The 17,901-nt window shown below is 47.5% G+C and overlaps 1 protein-coding gene across 1 annotated transcript; it reads right to left on the bottom strand.

The window, feature by feature from the left end:
* Positions 1 to 3,080: 3,080 nt before the first annotated feature.
* On the bottom strand, positions 3,081 to 11,405 carry PSMB8 (proteasome 20S subunit beta 8). The gene is made up of 6 exons (XM_032209822.1): positions 11,180 to 11,405; positions 9,164 to 9,305; positions 6,907 to 7,018; positions 5,158 to 5,287; positions 3,811 to 4,015; positions 3,081 to 3,292 (listed from the first exon to the last, which is right to left on the bottom strand). Exons 1-6 carry the CDS (start codon positions 11,330 to 11,332, stop codon positions 3,204 to 3,206), a joined length of 831 nt encoding a protein of 276 aa, XP_032065713.1. The 5' UTR covers positions 11,333 to 11,405; the 3' UTR covers positions 3,081 to 3,203.
* Positions 11,406 to 17,901: the final 6,496 nt, after the last annotated feature.

Genomic DNA, 17,901 nt, shown 5'->3' with positions numbered 1-17,901 from the left:
TACGGCCAAAACTGAGCCCACATTTTCTGTGGCTAAAGGAGACATTGGTTCAGTGAATTTGGCCCCATTTTACGACCTTGCTTGTCGCAACCATTAAGTGAATCACTGCCGTTGTTAAGTTCATTAGTATGGTTGTTAAGTGAAACTAGCCTCCCTAATTGACTTTGCTTGTCAGACGTTTGTCGGATCACATGATCCTGGTACACTTCAACCGTCATAAATACGAGTCAGTTGCCAAGTGGATTGTTAGATAGGGTGAATGGATGAGACAGGACTCAGGCTTCAGTGACAAACAACAACTCTTTATTAGACAACTACAGTATTTACAAAGCCTGTCTGACAGCTAGCCCTTTTATCGGCTTTGAGGATTTCCCCGCTGGAATGGAGGACCTTGGTGGAGCCTATTGCTATAGTTTCAATATGTAACCCGGCTGAATGTTGATCACATGACCATGGGGATGTTACAATGGTTGTAAGTGTGAAAACAGTCATAAGTCCCTTTTTTCAGTGTTGTAACTTTGGGCACTAAACAAACTGTTGTAAGTTGAGGACTACCTGTACACTATTCCATGGTTTCCTTAAGCCACGGTTCAGTGAAGAATACACGGTTCCACCACAAAACCGCGGAGGACAAAATCGCGCTCGACGAAAGCGCGCATTTGACGTCATCACAGCGCGACAAAAACATCACGCTGTGATCGAAAAATGTAAAAATAAAGCGAAAACCTTACCCTAACCCCCCCAAACCTAACCCTAAACCTAACCCTAAACCTAACCCTTAACCTAACCCTAAATCTAACCCTAAACCTAACCGTTAACGTAACGCTAAACCTAACGCTAACCCTTAACCTAACGCTAAACGTAACGCTAACGCTCTAAACCTAACCCTAACCCTTAACCTAACCCTAACCCTAACCCTAACCCTTACCTTTATGTGAATCGGCTTGCTTTAATTTTAATTTTATTTAAATTTTTAATTTTTTTCGTCGCGCTGTGATGACGTCACATGCGCGCTTTCGTCGATCGCGATTTTGTCCTCCGCGGTTTTGACGGGTCACGGAATACACAACCTGTTGTTCTTCCAGCTGCCCTTTGGACAGTCACAGTGGACAAGCTGCTGGTCCAAAATGCAGTGGCCTGGACAGTAATAGAACAACAGAGTTGGAAGGAACCTTGTAGGTTATCTAGTCCAGCCCCCCCCCCTTTCAAGCAAAAGACCCTACACTATTTCTTACAGATGGTAGCCGTGATGAAGCTCCCATAATTTCTGAAGGAAGCTGTTCCATTGGTTGATTATTCTCGCCGTCAGAAAATGTATCCTTATTTCTAGGTTGAATCTCTCTTTGATCAGTTTCCATCTGTTATTCCTTATCTTCAGGTGGCTTGGAAAATAGCTTGACCCCCCCCCCCCTCTTTGTGGCAGCCCCTCAAATATTGGAAGGCTGCTATCATGTCTCCCCTGGTCCTTCTCTCCACTAGACTACCATGCCCAATTCCTCTAACCGTCCATCGTATGTTTTAGCCTCCAGTCTCCTAATCATTCTGGTTGCTCTTCTCTGCACTTTTTCTAGACTCAACGTCTTTTTATAGTGTGGCGACCAAAACTGGATGCAGTATTCTGTGTCGTCTTACTAAGGCTTTATAGAGTGGCATTAATAAAGCCTTATTAGAGGATTTAGAAGCGAGAACAAGAAGTGAGGAACAAATTATACACAATTAAAATGCATCTTTATAATCATGATTCCTCAGGGAGCCGCATTTATTTTTCCCCAAAGAGAACTCTTGCTCTCTGCCTCTTGTTCTTTGATCACTTGCCAATCCACTCTTCCCCAGCTCTGCTTTCTATTTTTAAACATGGATTATTTTAAATTGTGGTTCAATGTTTCCTCACTTGTTTGAACTCATCAGGCGTAACACTTGAGCAATTTGCCAGGGATATCCTTGAGGATAGAATCTGTTGAGGAAAACCCCTGTTTAACGCAGCTGGGAATGAGGGGGGCTAGTAGGAATAAAAATCTGAGCTCCCTCTAAAGATTCAAAGCAGGAATTTCCAATAATACCGATTTTATTTTTCACTATCCAAGTGATGAATTCTTATTCAGACATCCATTGGAAGAAAAATCCAGTCTGGTTCCAAGCCGGGTGAAAAGTGCTGGAAATAAAATGGAGGCCGATTGGAAAGAAGGACTGTTTATTGATGAGCAGAACTGACACCAGCATGTAGTTCTGGGGCAGCTGTCAAAATGGCTGAATGAGTGGATGGATCTTTATAGGTTTCTGTGAAGTTTGAGCTTTCTTGAGATTATAGCAGTAGACTTAGATAGCAGTAGACTTATATACCGCTTCATAGGCCTTTCAGGCCTCTCTAAGCAGTTTACAGAGAGTCAGCATATTGCCCCCAACAATCTGGGTCCTCATTTTATCCACCTCGGAAGGATGGAAGGCTGAGTCAACCCTGAGCCGGTGAGATTTGAACCGCTGACCTGCTGATCTAGCAGTAGGCTGCAGTGCTGCATTTAACCACTGCGCCACCTTGGCTCTTGTGCCATGAAGGCGCTTTTGTGTCTTTTGTTATTTCAATGGTGGTAGGTTAATCCTATTATGTCCTAGAGGTTCTGTCCTGTTTTTAGAATTTGGATGGGGGATGTAAATTCTTAATCACATCAATATGTTTTGTTTGTGAACAGATTGGCCCAGTGGTGGGATTCAAATAATTTAACAACCCGTTCTCTGCCCTAATGATTTCTTCCAACAACCGGTTCACAAAACTGCTCAGAAATTTAACAACCGGTTCTCCCAAAGTGGTGCGAACTGGCTGAATCCACCACTGGATTCGCCCAGAGTTCCTGAATGAATACAAAATATCCCAATACAAACTTCAGGCAGATGCTGGAGGTTGTTTTACTATGCAGGAAACTGGGGCTGCTTTCTGCCTTTAAGAACATGTTTCTCCATTTCTCTTTTGAGGAAATATAATATTCTGCATCTTTTATTATTACCCAAAATGTTTCATTCTCTGGGCGGGGGAGGGCTTCCTACACATCCCAAAAACTTTTAAATTACAAATCAGAGCTGAAAGAAAAATGAGCTCAAATGTGGTTTATTGTTGCCCCGTGAAAAGAGTGGGGACAGTGCCCCGTCCCGTTCTTCTCTGCCAGCCCTGAGTATCAGACGTTCTCCATGCTTGTGGTCATGTGCCCATCTCACTTCTTCTCCTCTGAATACTGGTGGAACAGGTCACTCACATCTGTCCGCCCGACCCTGATCCAGCCATCTTCCTTCATGTGATACACTGGAGGACACAGAAGTTGGTAGAAAGTCAGTAAGGAACACTGCAAAGTTAGCCTCTACACACATACACATACCCTCCAATGCTTGGGGACACAGGATGCCTAAAGAATCCAATGGGTGCTTGGGAAACGGTTGCAGGAATTGGGTATGTCTAGTTTAATAGAAAGAAGGACTAGGGGACACAGTGCAGTGTTCCAATATCTCAAGGGTCGCCACAAAGAAGAGGGAGTCAAACTATTTTCCAAGGCACCTGAGGGCAGAACAAGAAGCAATGTGTGGAAACTAATCAAGGAGAGAAGCAACTTAGGAGAAATTTCCTGACAGTTAGAACAATTAATCAGTGGAACAGCTTGCCTCCAGAAGTTGTGAATGCCCCAACACTGGAAGTCTTTAAGAAGATGTTGGATAGCCATCTGTCTGAAATGGTATAGGGTTTCCTGCCTAGGCAGGGGGTTGGACTAGAAGACCTCCAAGGTCCCTTCCAACTCTGCTATTGTATTGTATTGTATTGAAACGTACTGTTTACTACTCCACCAGAGTAGGCATCACGATGGGTGGCATAGCAGATGGCCCTTCGGCCAAGGTCGTAGGCCTCCTCCACGCTGAGGTCAGGCCGATGGCCGCTGTCCAGGACTCCGTAGGCGTATGTGTTTCCGCTTCCCGTGGAAAAAAGGGGTCCTTTCAGCCGGGCTCCTGCATCATCAATGTAGTACAGACCAGGGCCCTGGAAAAGGGAAGGAATCGTGACTCTCTGCAGCTCTGCCTTCGTTTGCTTTCCCTGAGGGACTCTGCAGCCCAGCCCTGGCCACAGAGCAGCCCCTTCACTCCTTGTTCCAGGTGTGACTGAGGGTCACACTCCAAACATGTGCAGAACACAACCAGGTTTAACAGTAACCCATAGCAGTGCCTGGCCAAACTAGGCTGAACCTTGGTTGGGCCTGATTAGTTCTCGATGGGAGACCACTAAGAAATTTCCGGGCTAGACTAAGAAGGAAAAGTAAAAACAGAGCCAATTTGGCAAAGTGATGAAGGCACCAGGCTAGAAACCAGGAGACTGGGAGTTCTAGTCCCACCTTAGCTACAAAAGCCAGCTGGGGGACCTTGGGCCGGTCACACTCTCTGATCCCAACCCACCTCACAGGGCTGTTATGGTGAGGGAAATAGGAGAAGAAAGGAGTATTAGGTATGTTTGCCACCTTAAGTTATTTATAAAAAATAATAAATGCGGGATAAAACATTCCCAAAAGAAAAAAAACAGTCTAAAAAAAACCATTTCTATACTGCTGCCAAGACAAGACCCGGAGAGCCATCCTAACCTTCTAAAAAAATCCTGTTACTCGCCCCCCCTCCTAAAACTGAAAAGGCTCACCCTTTGATTCTGGGGCTCATAAGGGGTGATCCTTTAGGCTGTGTGTGGACCCCACTTTTGGGAACTCTGGGGTATCAGAAAGCCCGCAACCCTCTCTTCCGAATTGATGCCTAAAAACCCACCTGACTATTGATTTTTTTTGCTAGAATGCTTCAGAGTCTGCTTTCTCTTTCTCTCCCCTTCCTTTCCTTTCCCTTTCTTTCCGCTCCCTTCCTCTCCCTTTCTCTTTCCTTCTTTCCCCCTCCCCTCCCCTTCCTTTCTCTTCCTTTCTCTTCCCTTCCTCTCCCCACCCTTCCCCCTTCTTTCTCTTTCCCTTCCCTTGCTTTCCTTCTCTTTTCTTTCTTTCCCCTCCCTCTCCCTTTCTCTTCCCTTCTCCCCTTCCTTCCCCCTTCCCTTCTCTTCCCTTCCTTTCTCTTCCCTTCCTCTGCCCTTCCCTTCTCCTCCCCAAGTCCCCTGGCTCATCTGTTCTCCCTCCTGCCCTCCCTGCCAGTCATTACCTTCTTGTCCCATCCGCACACCATGCTGCCAACCGAGAGACCCATGCCCCGGTACTCAACCAGCATGTTGGCCAAGAGCTTGGAGGCAGCCGAGACGCTGATCCGTTCCTTGTTCCGAAGGAAGTAGAGTCTGCATTGGGAGGCAGAAGGAAGGCAGGGTCAGAGGAAGAGGGTCTGTCTTCCTACCCCATCTCTCTCCCCCCCCCCCAAGATATTTTCGTCTCTCCCCACTGTCTTCAGCCTCTGGCTTTACGCTGAGCCAAGGTTGCCCAAAGAAAAATCCAAAGCTTTGGTGAGATTTGTAGGGCCTCTCTGAACATTCCCATCAAATTCGTGACCCGTCAAAAGCGCATTCCACAAAAGCGCGGTCGACGAAATCGCGTATGTGACGTCATCACAACGCGACGAAAAAGATCGAAAAATTGAAATAAAAATTAAATTACAGCAAGCCGATTCACATAAAGGTAAGGGTTAGGTTAAGGGTTAGGGTTAGGGTTAGGTTAAGGGTTAGGGTTAGGGTTAGAGCGTTAGCGTTACGTTTAGCGTTAGGTTAAGGGTTAGCGTTAGGTTTTTCGTTACGTTAAGGGTTAGGTTTAGGGTTAGGTTTAGGGTTAGGTTTGGGGGGGTTAGGGGAAGGTTTTAGCTTTATTTTTACATTTTTCGATCTTTTTCGATCTTTTTCGTCGCGCTGTGATGATGTCACATACGCGCTTTCGTCGACCGCGATTTTGTCGTCCGCGGTTTTGTGGTAGAACCATCAAATTGACCTCTTTAATCTAATGGAAGGGAAAATATTAAAGGCAACTGCAATCGTCAGATCAAAGGAACTTAATTTAAATTACCGTAGATCTCCACATATTCCTCGACTTATAACCACAACTGAACCCAAAATTTCAATTGCTCAGTGATACAGTTGTTAAGTTAATTTTGCCCCATTTTACGACCTTTCTTGCTATGGTTGTTAAGCAAATCACCACAGTTGTTAAGTTAGTTGTTAAGTTAGTTTCCGTGAGTGGCGAAAAGGTTCACCATTACTGGTATAGGGTCTTCTGCTTGAGCAGGGGGCTGGACTAGATGACCCACAAGGTTCCTTCCATCTCTGTCTATTCCATTCCATTCTCATTCTTATTCAGAATAGGATAGGATAGAATAGAATAGAATAGAATAGAGTAGAGTAGAATAGAATAGAAATTGAATTGAATTGAATTTATTATATTTCTATGCCGCCCTTTTCCCCGAGGGGACTCAGGACGGCTCACAACCCAAATCAGGGGGGGGGATAGGGGATACAATAGGGGGAAAAAAGACATGGACAGACAATACCACAATTTAAAAGCAACTCAACAGGCACACCATTCGAGTGGGGACAGGAACTCATCAGCCCCAGGCCTGTCGGAACAGCCAGATTTTAAGGGCTTTGCGGAAAGCCTGGAGGGTGGTGAGGGTCCGAATCTCCACGGGGAGCCCGTTCCAGAGGGCCGGAGCAGCCACAGAGAAGGCCCTCCTCCGGGTGGTAGCCAATCGGCATTGGCTGGTAGATGGGATTTGGAGGAGGCCTAGTCTGTGGGATCTAATCGGTCTATTGGAGGTAATTGGCAGCAGGCGGTCTCTCAAGTACCCAGAAAGAGATGGAAGGGACCTTGTGGGTCATCTAGTCCAACCCTCTGCTCAAGCAGGAGACCCTACATCATTTCTCTGACAGATGGCTGTCCAGCTGCAGCCCATCAAGCACCAGCATCAGATCCCTACCTGCAGTATTTGGCCAGGAGACGCTCCCAATATTGGCAATCGGCCGCAGATCCAGACATGGTGCCCAGCAGGTAAGGGTTGATTTCAATCACCTTGTTGAACTGCAAAGTACCTGCATAGGAGGCAGAAAGGAAGACAGGAAGAGCAGATTAGGCCCACTCAAGCGCTGCTGTTGGGCAGCTTGACAAGATAATTTACCCCACCACAAATCAGGAGGAACACAAGAGTTTTCTATAAAAAGGCATTTATCTGCTTTTGCCAACTGCACGTGGAGGAGTTAAGCGGCATCTGATGGAGTGACCTACAGTGGCACAAAGACTTTTCATAATATTTGTTTGCCTGAAAAAAAAAACTCTACCAGGCTAAAGGTGCTTTTCTCAAAAGTTTTTCCTTGAAGATGTTTCGCTTCTCATCCAAGAAGCTTCTTCGATTCTAACTAGATGGTGGAGGATTTCTTTCAGTCCTTCAGTTTTCCTTCAGGACTTCTTCTGTCCTTCCGTTCAGTTCTTCAGTCAGAGCAAATTTACTAAAAGGTTTACAAGCTTTGCAGCATCCTTCTGGCAACCAGCTCGTATTTATGACCCCTGGGTCAGGTGTGATTCCCTTTTGCGACCTTCTGACCAGCGAAGTCCACGGGGAAGCCTGATTCACTTAACAACCAGGTTACTAACTGATCAGTGGCTCGCTTAACAACTGTGGCAAGAATATCTTATCGCTCAATAAAAACGTGAAATCGGAAACAACTGTGGCAAGAAAAGTCGTGTAATCACAAATGAGGAGCGTATTGCCTGCCATGTTCTATAGCAGAATAATGGAATTGTAATAAGCATTGAATAGTAAAGATTGTAACCAAGCTAATCAAATGTAAGCTACATAAAGATATGGGGGAGGGGAATGGAGGGGGAACTTGAAATATATATTTTAATGAAAAAAATAACTGAGATTATAAAAGCGAGAACTAAAAACTTGGGGCATGTAATGATGTATGCTATACAATATTATTATGAGAATAGCTGGAAATTGTAACCAGGCCCACATTTTGGCCGAAAAATAAGCCTGGGGCATGGGATAAAAATGTAATTGCTACAGTTGCAAGAAAAAGTATGTGAACCCCTTGGGATTATGTGGAGTTTTGCATGAATTGGTCATAAAATGTGCTCTGAACTTCATCTAAGTCACAACAATAGACAAACACAGTCTTTTTCCTCCCTGCATTGTGAATATGTACATGTTATGTGCAATTAAACCATGGCAACATCTAATGTTTGTGTAGTATTATTTTCAGCAGACTGTGTTTGTCTATTGTTGTGACTTAGATGAAGTTCAGAGCACATTTTATGACCAATTCATGCAAAACTCCACATAATCCCAAGGGGTTCACATACTTTTTCTTGCAACTGTATATATGTATACTTTGTTTTTAAAAGGAGGAGGATATATGAAATTTATTAATATGAAAGATGTTTATTGAAATGAAACTACTAATATCATCAACATTAAATGGAGCCTGCTCAGATGCTGAAATATACCATGCAAACGAGATGAAGAGAGTGGAAGAGAGAAGGGAGACAAGAGGGGTATTGAGAGGGGGTAGACAAGGAGGGAAAGAGGAGGAGAGAAAGAGTGGAAAAGAGAGAGGAGAAGGAGAGAGGAAGAGGAAATAGAGAAGAGAAGGATGATGGAGGGAAGAAAGGAGGTAGGGAGGAGGAGAGAGGGAGAAACAGCAAGAAGGTGATGGGTAGGGTATAAATATGGTATAATGGAAAGCAGAAGAGCAAATGTTAGTCTTTGGGGGTTGATGGTAAGAATATTGAATAATACAAAACTGTGTTGGTTATGATGTAAGGGTATGCATGTCCTTATTTGTATAAAAATGAAAAAATAAAAAAATATATTTATGAAAATGCACTTCCCAAATGTCTCGCTTAACAACAGACATTTGGGTCTCAATTGTAGACATAAGTCGAGTACCAGTAAAGTCTCTCCAGGGGAGTTTTACTTCTCAGTCTACCCAGAAGAAAAAGACAACAGCCAACAACAGGAGGACAGCCTGACTAGGTGGCTCAGTGGCTAAGACACTGAGCTTGTCGATCGGAAAGGTTGGCAGTTTGGTGGTTCGAATCCCTAGTACAGGTCTCCTGCTTGAGCAGGGGGTTGGGCTAGATGACCTCCAAGGTCCTTTCCAACTCTGTTACTGTTACTGACTTGATTCCTCCACCCTATCCAGCCCTCTTCTTCAAACCACGGAATTGCTCACTGATGTAGCTGCCAGAGGAGGCCCGGGAATCGGTGGCCACGATGACTCCATGCTGGAAGGTGAAGGCCAGAGTGGTGGTGCCGTGGACCGGCTCGAACCGGGAGCCGCTGGCCTCCGAGAGGCTCTTCAGGACCTCGGCGGGCTGCAGGAGGGGGAGGGAAGGCGAGAAGGGTCCCGATCAGGGAGGCAGAGAACCCTCTGCTGCTCCATTCTGCCAGCGGGAAGAGCAGCTTCTTCTGGCACACACCCACAACCACACAGACCCACAACCTTGGCCCAAGTTCAGCCCTTGCATTCCAGTGGAAAAAGGGTGGGAGGCAGCCAAGCAAAGGCCCAATCCCCCCTTCCTTTCACCCACCGTCATACGGGCCCTAAAAGTTTTTTGGGGGGAGGGGATTTACTGCCCCAAGGAAGAGGGTGTCCCATTCTGGGCACCAGATCAAAATGGGAAGGGCGAGATGTGGGGAAGCTCTCTGTATACGCTCAGATGCCCTTTGACGCATGTCTCAAAAGCTGCTCCTTAGGGGCACAGCGCCATCCCTCTCTTTCTGCCTGGCCGCACAATCACACAACCACACAGAAACACAACCTCAGCCCAAACCTGAGCCACATTCCACCCTTCCTTTGCCTTCCAATAGGAAAAAGGCAGGAGGCAACTAAGCAAAGGCCTCCCCAGGGCTCAGAATCTGGCCCAAGCCTCCCCCCTTTCCCACCGTCATCCGGGTGCTAAAAGCTTGGGGGGGGGATTTACTGCCCTAAGGAGGTGCATGTCCCATTCGGGGCACCAGATCAAAATGGGAAGGGCGAGGGGGTGGGAAGCTCTCTGCATATGCTCAGATGCCCTTTGATGCATGTCTCAAAAGCTATTCCTTGGGTGCACAGTGCCCTCCCTCCCTCCTTCTTCTGCCCCGCCACACAACACAGACCCACAACCTTCTTTTGCCTTTCATGGGAAAAGGGAGGGAGGTCTGCCCCATCTCAGAAACGGGCCAAGCCCCCCTCCCCCATACACACACTTCTTTTTCCCTACAGTCACCCAGCCGCTAAAAGTTTTTTGGGGGGAGGGGGGAGGTGATTTACTGCCCCAAGGAGATGCATGTCCTGTTTTGGGCACTAGACCAGAACTGGACGAGTTGGGGAGCCCTCTGCATAGGCTCAGATGCCCTTTGCCGCACGTCTCAAAAGCCACTCTCTGAGTACACCTCCTCCCTTGTGCCTGGCCGCACAACCACACAAATCTCGGCCCTGCCTTTGCCTTCCTGTATGAAAAAGGCGGGGGGGGGGGGGCGGCCGAGCAAAATCCTTTCCGGGTCTTAGAATCGGGCCCCAAGTCCGCCCCTTCCTCCTTCGCCCCCCCCTACACACACACACACACACACACGCACACACACACGTCATCCGGTCGCTAAAAGTTGTTGGGGGGATTTTTTTCTCCAGACAAAACTGTTGCCCGGAGAAAGCGGATGTCCCATTCTGGGCATCAAGCCAAACAATGCGGGCAGGGGGCAAGCGAGGAGGGGAGCACTCCGCATATGCTCAGGTGCACTTTGCCCCACGTCCCAACAGCCATTCTGTGGGTGCGCCCTCTCTCTCGCCTCCTTCCGCCCGGCCGCACAACCACACCGACCCATAACCTTGGCCCAAACCTGAGCCAAGATCGACCCTTTCTTTGCCTTCCATGGGAAAAGGGCGAGAGGCGGCCCAGCAAAACCTTCCCCGGGACTCAAGATCGGGCCCAAGTCCCGTCCCGTCCCGTCCCCCCACTTCTCCCCATCGTTTAAAGTTTTGGGGGGAATTTCCCTCCGGAGAAAACTGCTGCCCGAGAAGATTGACGCCCCATTCTGGGCACCGCGCCAAACAATCCGGCGAGAGAGAGAGGGGGGGGTGGCTCTGCCTATGCTCAGGTGCACTTTGCTCCACGTTTCACCATCCACTCTGTCTGCGCCCTCCCTCCGTCCGTCTGTCCCTCCCTCTATCCGCCCGGCCGCCCAAGCCCGGCCCTTCCCGCGGCCCCACCTGCATCCCCGGGAGCACGGCCATCTGGGGCTCCCGCACCCCGAAAGCGTAGTGCGAGAGCCCTTCGCGGGGTCCGGCGGCGGCCGCCCCTCCCGCCAGAGGCGAGTCCCAGTCGCCGAAGCCAGACAGTCCGCAAACATCCAGCAGCGCCATTGCCTCCGCTTCCTCACCGGCGCGGCGAAAGCGAAAGCCGCACTTGTGGGGCTCCGCCTGTCCCTTCCTCGCCCCACGCGTGGGCCGGGCAAAGGCGCCCTTGGAGAGGCGCGGCTAAGGAGGGGAAGGACATCCCCCCCGTTCCTTGGAGGGACAGGGCTGCCCACGTCCACGAGCAGAAAGGAGACGTGGGGGGGGGGCCCGAGGGACCTAAAGTAAGGGGTTTCGGGGGGGGGGGCGATGCTGAACCCCGCAGCTGCTTGCATGCCCGCGCTTTGAATCCAGGCAGATCCTCACGTGTGAGGTTCTTGGGGTTCTCTGAGCTGGCTTGTTTCCTTGCAGACGTTTCATGACCCAACTAGGTAACAACATCAGTGCTGATAAGGAGTGGGGTTTGCTCTCCGTTTATATTCACATTATATTGCAGCTCGGAGTTGACATGAAAGGACCTTGGTCCTCTCTGGGCTTTCTTGTTTTCTTGCAAACGTTGCATGACCCAACTAGGTAATATCAGTGCTGATAAGGAGTGGGCTTTGCTCTCAATTTATATTCACATTATATTGTAGCTCAGGGTTGATTTGAGGGGCCCTTATAGCAATAGCAATATAGCAATAGCAGTAGACTTATATACCGCTTCATAGGCCTTTCAGGCCTCTCTAAGCGGTTTACAGAGAGTCAGCATATTGCCCCCAACAATCTGGGTCCTCATTTTACCCACCTCGGAAGGATGGAAGGCTGAGTCAACCCTGAGCCGGTGAGATTTGAACCGCTGACCTGCTGATCTAGCAGTAGCCTGCAGTGCTGCATTTAACCACTGCACCACCTTGGTCCTCTCTGAGCTAGTTTGTTTCCTTGCAGACATTTCACTACCCAACTAGGTAACATTATCAGCGCTCGTAAGGAGTGGGCTTCGCTCTCAAGTTTATATTCTGGTGTCTTGATTGTCTGTATGGATCCTCACGTCTGTCCATTCCTCCGTGTCGGGAGTCAGACCGCGTCTGGAAGGGGGATAGGCATGTGATCCTGCCCCCTCAGCGCACCATGGACCTCCTAGTCCGACCCATCTGGAAATGGCTGTTGTAGGCTTTACCCAGGCAACCTGAGTTTTGACGGAGGGACGACTAGCTGATCTCCCGCATCCCCGCAAGCACAGCTTTGCTTGTGGCGGGAAAGAAGAAGGAAACGTAAGTCGTTCACGCGAAGCACCACGAATAGAGCTGATAATTCGCAAATCCTCCATCACTTTAAAGCGGGAGCGATTATCTCGGGGTCTGAAGAGCGGGGGGGGGGGGGCTATTCTCCAGTCTCCGCCACAAAAGAGGGGATCGATTGAGGGATCAATCAGAATAGAGCTGGAAGGAACCTTGGAGTCTTCTAGTCCAGCCCCCTGCCCAAGAGGAGACCCTTTACCCTTTCAGACACGTGTCTGTCCAGTCTCTTCTTAAAAATCTCCAGTGATGAAGCGCACAACTTCTGGAGGCAAACTGATCGATCGATCCATCGACCGATAGATTCATTGATCGTGTGCCGTTATTATCGATTCGACTCTTATCGACCGCACAGACTTTCTCCAAGTCGATCTGTCCCAAGCCAAGTGCTTCAACCCTTCTCACGACTCCCCCCTTTCACTAGTCCAACCCCTCCCCCCCCACTTTCTGAGTCTCGTCATCTTTCCTAGAAAAAGCAGAGATTCCCGCCACTGCCGCTCGTTGCATCTCTCCCCCTCCAGGGGGCGCCACTAAGCTTCTCCACGGTTGGCCGTGGAAATCCCCGCTCGCCGTCAACCTCCGGAACGGAAGTTACTTAGCAACAGATGACGCGAGGACATTCTCTTCAGCCGTTGGCTGCGTGGTCCAATACTTGGGTTTTGCTGGTTTTTTTCCCCGCTGAGCGCGGAAGAAGTTCAAATTTAGGAGGAAGAAACAACAATAATCTGCGCTTTGCTGATAACGCTACCCTGATAGCCAAAACCGCAAATAAAAGTCAAGGTCAAAGTCAATATGCTTGAAAAACAAGAATAAATGTATAGGTAAAGATAAAGGTTCCCCTCCCACACATGTGCCAGTCGTTCCCGACTCTAGGGGGCAGTGCTCATCTCTGTTTCAAAGGTGAAGAGCGCTATCTGAAGACGTCTTTGTTGTCATGTGGCCGGCATGATTCAACGCCGAAGGAGCACAGAACGCTGTTACCTTCCACCAAATTTTTCTACTTGCATTGTTACATGCTTTCAAACTACTAGGTGCGATGATGTGTGGTCGCTTTTTCCTTTCTGGGTTTTATTATTTTTTTAATGCATTTGCGATTGTGGCGACACACAGACAACAACACATATGCCTGCGGTACCTTCCCTTTGTGTCCTGATCAGTGCACAGCTGAGGACCTCACGACAGTGTGACAGAAGTTAATTCATGTTGCTAGTGTCTGGGTTAGACCTGGTTAACCTGTACATATTTTAAAGGTAAAGGTTCCTCTTGCACGTGTGCTACTCGTTCCTGACTCTAGGGGGCAGTGCTCATCTCCATTTCAAAGCCGAAGAGCCTTCGTGCTCTCTGAAGATGTCTCCAAGGTCATGTGGCTGTCATGACTTAATGCCAAAGGCCCAGGGAACACTGTTACCTTCCCACCAAGTGTGGCTCCTATTTTTCTACTTGCATTTTTTATGTCCTTTTGAACGGCTAGGTTGGCAGAAGCTGGGACAAGTAACGGAAGCTCACTCTGTTACGCAGCACTAGGGTTTCGAACCGCCAAACTGCCAACCTTTTTTATCAACCAGCTCAGCGTCTTAGCCACTGATCCACCGCATCATCAAAGTAATAACAATGGTCGGGAGAACCTGAAGGAATAATGAAGATGTTGAAGCGGTGAGCAGTTTCTGATTTTTATGATCAACCATCAAGAGTAAAAGAAGAAACACTCAGAAGTACAGCTCAGACTAGCACTTGGTAAAGCAGCCATGAATGAAGGCCATGGAAAAGATATTCAAATGCCACAATGTGTCTATACCGAGAAATTTCAGAATCGTTCAGGTCCTGATCTTCCCTGCGGCCTTCTGTGGAAGCTAAGGTTGGACTTTGAAGAAGCAGGATAGGAAGACTAGTGATACCTTTGGTTTTTGGAGAAGACTCCCGAAAATATCAGGAACAATAAAGAAAATAAACTGATGGATCGCTGAACCAACAAAACTCAATCACGGTAGTGATGGGGCACTTTTGGAGATTTTAAAGGATTATCCTGGAGAAAATCTACATGGTTTCTAGGAGGTGAAAATGATTTGATGGAACATGTAATTAATCATTAAATCAATAACTCAGTACACCTCCCAACTGCCACTTGCTATAAGCTTGCTGTATTCAGTTATTCCTTCTGTATGCTTTTATTTAAAAAATGAATTATAGTTTTATAATTATAAGCAGTTATTCCCTCTGTATCTTTAAAAAAAAATGAATTACAGTTTTATAATTATAAGAAGCAGTTATTCCTTCTGTATGCTTTTCCAAGTGTGTGTGTGTGTGTGTGTGTGTGTGTGTGTGTGTGTGTAATATATATTTTTTCTGTTGGAAGCCTTTCTTTGCTGAACACTTTTCTGGCTCAATCTATGCGTTACAGCACCTTTACATATTATGTCTGGCATCCACATAATGACTATCCAGAAAACAAAGGTCACCAAATTGTCGGAACTCTTATCCCAGGAGGATTTCTCTATCCTATAGCAATTAAGAGCGCAAATATTCAAGGCAAGGATCTATTTATCATCAGCAGGCAGCAAACACAAGAAATATGTTTGATTGCAAGTGTTTGGAAGGAATACCGGTGGTTCTCTTTAACAACCACTTTCAGCAACTGTTCAACTTTACCATGGGGCTGAACAAACCAGTTACGACCAATCCTTGTACTTGTGGCCATGACAGCATCCTGGTGGTCATGTGATCATGATCTGGGACCTTTCTTGCCAGTTTCCAACAAGCTAAGTCAATGGGGAAACCAGCGGGAAGTCGCATATTGTGGTCATATGAAGTTTTCATTTAGCTACCTGCCCTGGGCTGTCAGATCTGCCATCACTAAGCAACCGAGTCATGTAGTTTCTCAACTTACAATTGGTGTTGCTTAAGAATGGAAAATTACCTGTATCAAATTTCACAGCACATGCCCTAAAACCGGGATGGCGAACCTTTGGCACGCATGCCACAGATGGCACGTGGAGCCATTTGTTAGGGCATGTGAGGCGGTGCTGTGTCAGCTCCAGCACGCATGCGTGCGCTGGCCAGCTAACTTCGGCTTTCTTTTTCAGCTGTTTTTCACCGGAGGCTTCCTGAAACCTCCGGAGGGTGAAAAACCACCCAATGCGCAAACCGGAAGTTCAGGAATGGACTTCCGGGTGGCCGTAGGGTCGTTTTTCACCCTCCGGAGGGTGAAAAACGGCCCTACAGACAAACTGGAAGACACCATTCCTGAACTTCCGGGTTGTTCATACGACCGTTACTTGCCCTCCGGAGCCTTCAGGGAAGTATCCTGAAGCCTCCAGAGAGCCTCCGGGGAGTGGGGGAGGCTGTTTTCGCCCTCCCCAGGCTCCTAGAAAGCCTCTGGAACCTGGGGAGGGCGAAAAATGGGTCCATCGCAAGCCACAAGTGGGGGGGGGAGGTTGGGGATCGCATGTGCATGTGGGAGGGCTCACGCATGTGTGTGCAGGGGTCTCATGCATAGCATTATGGTTGTGGGCACACCCATGCACGATCCCCCTGCGCTCCCCCTGATTTTGGCCCGCGATCCGAAAAAGGTTAGCCATCACTGCCCTAAAACATCCAGGGTGCCCTCCAGGAGTGTTCAACTACACCTACCATTATCTCCAACTAGCCCACCTACTGCAAGGCATTGCTAATGCTCCCTATGATCGCATTGCACTCTTATCACTGAGGCACTTCCAGGTTGAAAGGATTAGTTGGTAGCATCTCTGTTGCCATGACTGTTTCCTAGACGACACCCAATTGGTGACTCCTTTCATTTCCCTGGCAGGAGCTGGAGCAAAGGATGGGAGCTCAACCCGCCCTACGACAGCATTTGGGTCTCAAACACAGGCTCGCTAACCTCCAACCCTGCATCCTAACCATGCGAGCCACCATGCTCCTGCTCCCTATGGTGTTTATACAAGATCTAAATGGAAGGTGATCACCAATAGTGAAAGCCGACAGATTGGGGGGGTGCCATTTTAGGATAGTTTCTACTGTATTTGGGTGATTATCTGGCTGGAGAAACTATACAATTCTATTAGTATGAAAAATGTATTCAAGGAAATGATTGATACGATAAAGACAGGAAACATTGGGTATTTATTTTAAAATATACAAATACAAGTGTTTTTCTGTACATGGGCTTTCTAAAGTACAAGACCTTACAGGAAACAATTGTGAGCCTGTTTGTTTATTTAACTCTAAGCCAGTGGTGAAATTCAAAAAAAAAATCCCTAGCGGTTCTGTGGGTGTGGCTTGGTGGTCATATGACCGGGAAGGCGTGGCTGCACAACTGACTCACACACAATGTAAAAGCTGCTGGACTTCACACAAAATGTCCGCTGTAACAAGCAGGAACCTCACAGAGAGCTCAAAAACCAACTCACACTTCATACAAAAATTACACAAAAGCTGCACAACTGACTCACACACAACACAAAAGCAGCTGGAGTTCACGCAAAATGGCCCCTGCAACAAGCAGGAACCTCACAGACAATCAGGCACAGCTGTTGGAACTCGCTGGAACTTTTAAAAAAACTTTTTAAAGCATTTCTTTGGGTGAATAGGTAGTAAAAAATGCTAAAAAAAAGTTTAAAAAGTTCTGAGGATTGCGGCACAGCTGATTGTCGCATAGTAGATTGCCGGAACTTTTTAAAAACACTTTTAAGCATTTCTTTACTACCGGTTCGGGCAAATGGTAGCATTTTTTACTACTCATTCGAGCAAACTGGCCTGAACCGGTAGCATTTCACCCCTGCTCTAAGCCCAGATTAGCCCCTTCATCGCTCTGCCCAAGTGGCTTTCAACATCTGGAACAATGAAAGACCCTTCTCCCAAATTGGGTTACAACTCCCATATGAGCTACAGATTAGATAGAAGGTCCCAAAATGTTAATATGTGATCTGGTCAGCTAGGAGAGAAGGAAAGCAAAGTTCAGAATAATCAAATCCAAACCATTTTACAAACCGAGGCAAAGAAAAGATGTGGACTAATGCTGAAGTTGGTAGTTGGACTTAGTACCCTAATTAATAACCTTAATAACTTAATAACTTTAGCATCGGCATCCTCCGCTAGAGCTGAAGGCGGCAGCAGAAGAGTTGGGCCCGCCTTTAGCAGCATCCACAAGAACGACAACAACAAAAGGAGCAGGCTTCAAAACGTGTCAATGCCATCATGATTGTTTGGATCCTCTCTGCAGATGCTCCTGTTCTCAAAAGAGAACATCAAAACTTCACACGTTCAGACAAACCATTTGCAAAATCTCCTTCAATATCAGGAATGCCCATCCTGACGCCAAGTGGAAGAGGGGGGATTTTTAAAAAGGAACCGAGCAACCCCACGTCT

Source organism: Thamnophis elegans, chromosome 2 (genome assembly GCF_009769535.1).
Source record: "Thamnophis elegans isolate rThaEle1 chromosome 2, rThaEle1.pri, whole genome shotgun sequence".
Classification (NCBI taxonomy): domain Eukaryota; kingdom Metazoa; phylum Chordata; class Lepidosauria; order Squamata; family Colubridae; genus Thamnophis; species Thamnophis elegans.
Note: the sequence above shows the minus strand (reverse complement) of the source record. Positions and strands in the feature narration are given on the sequence as shown.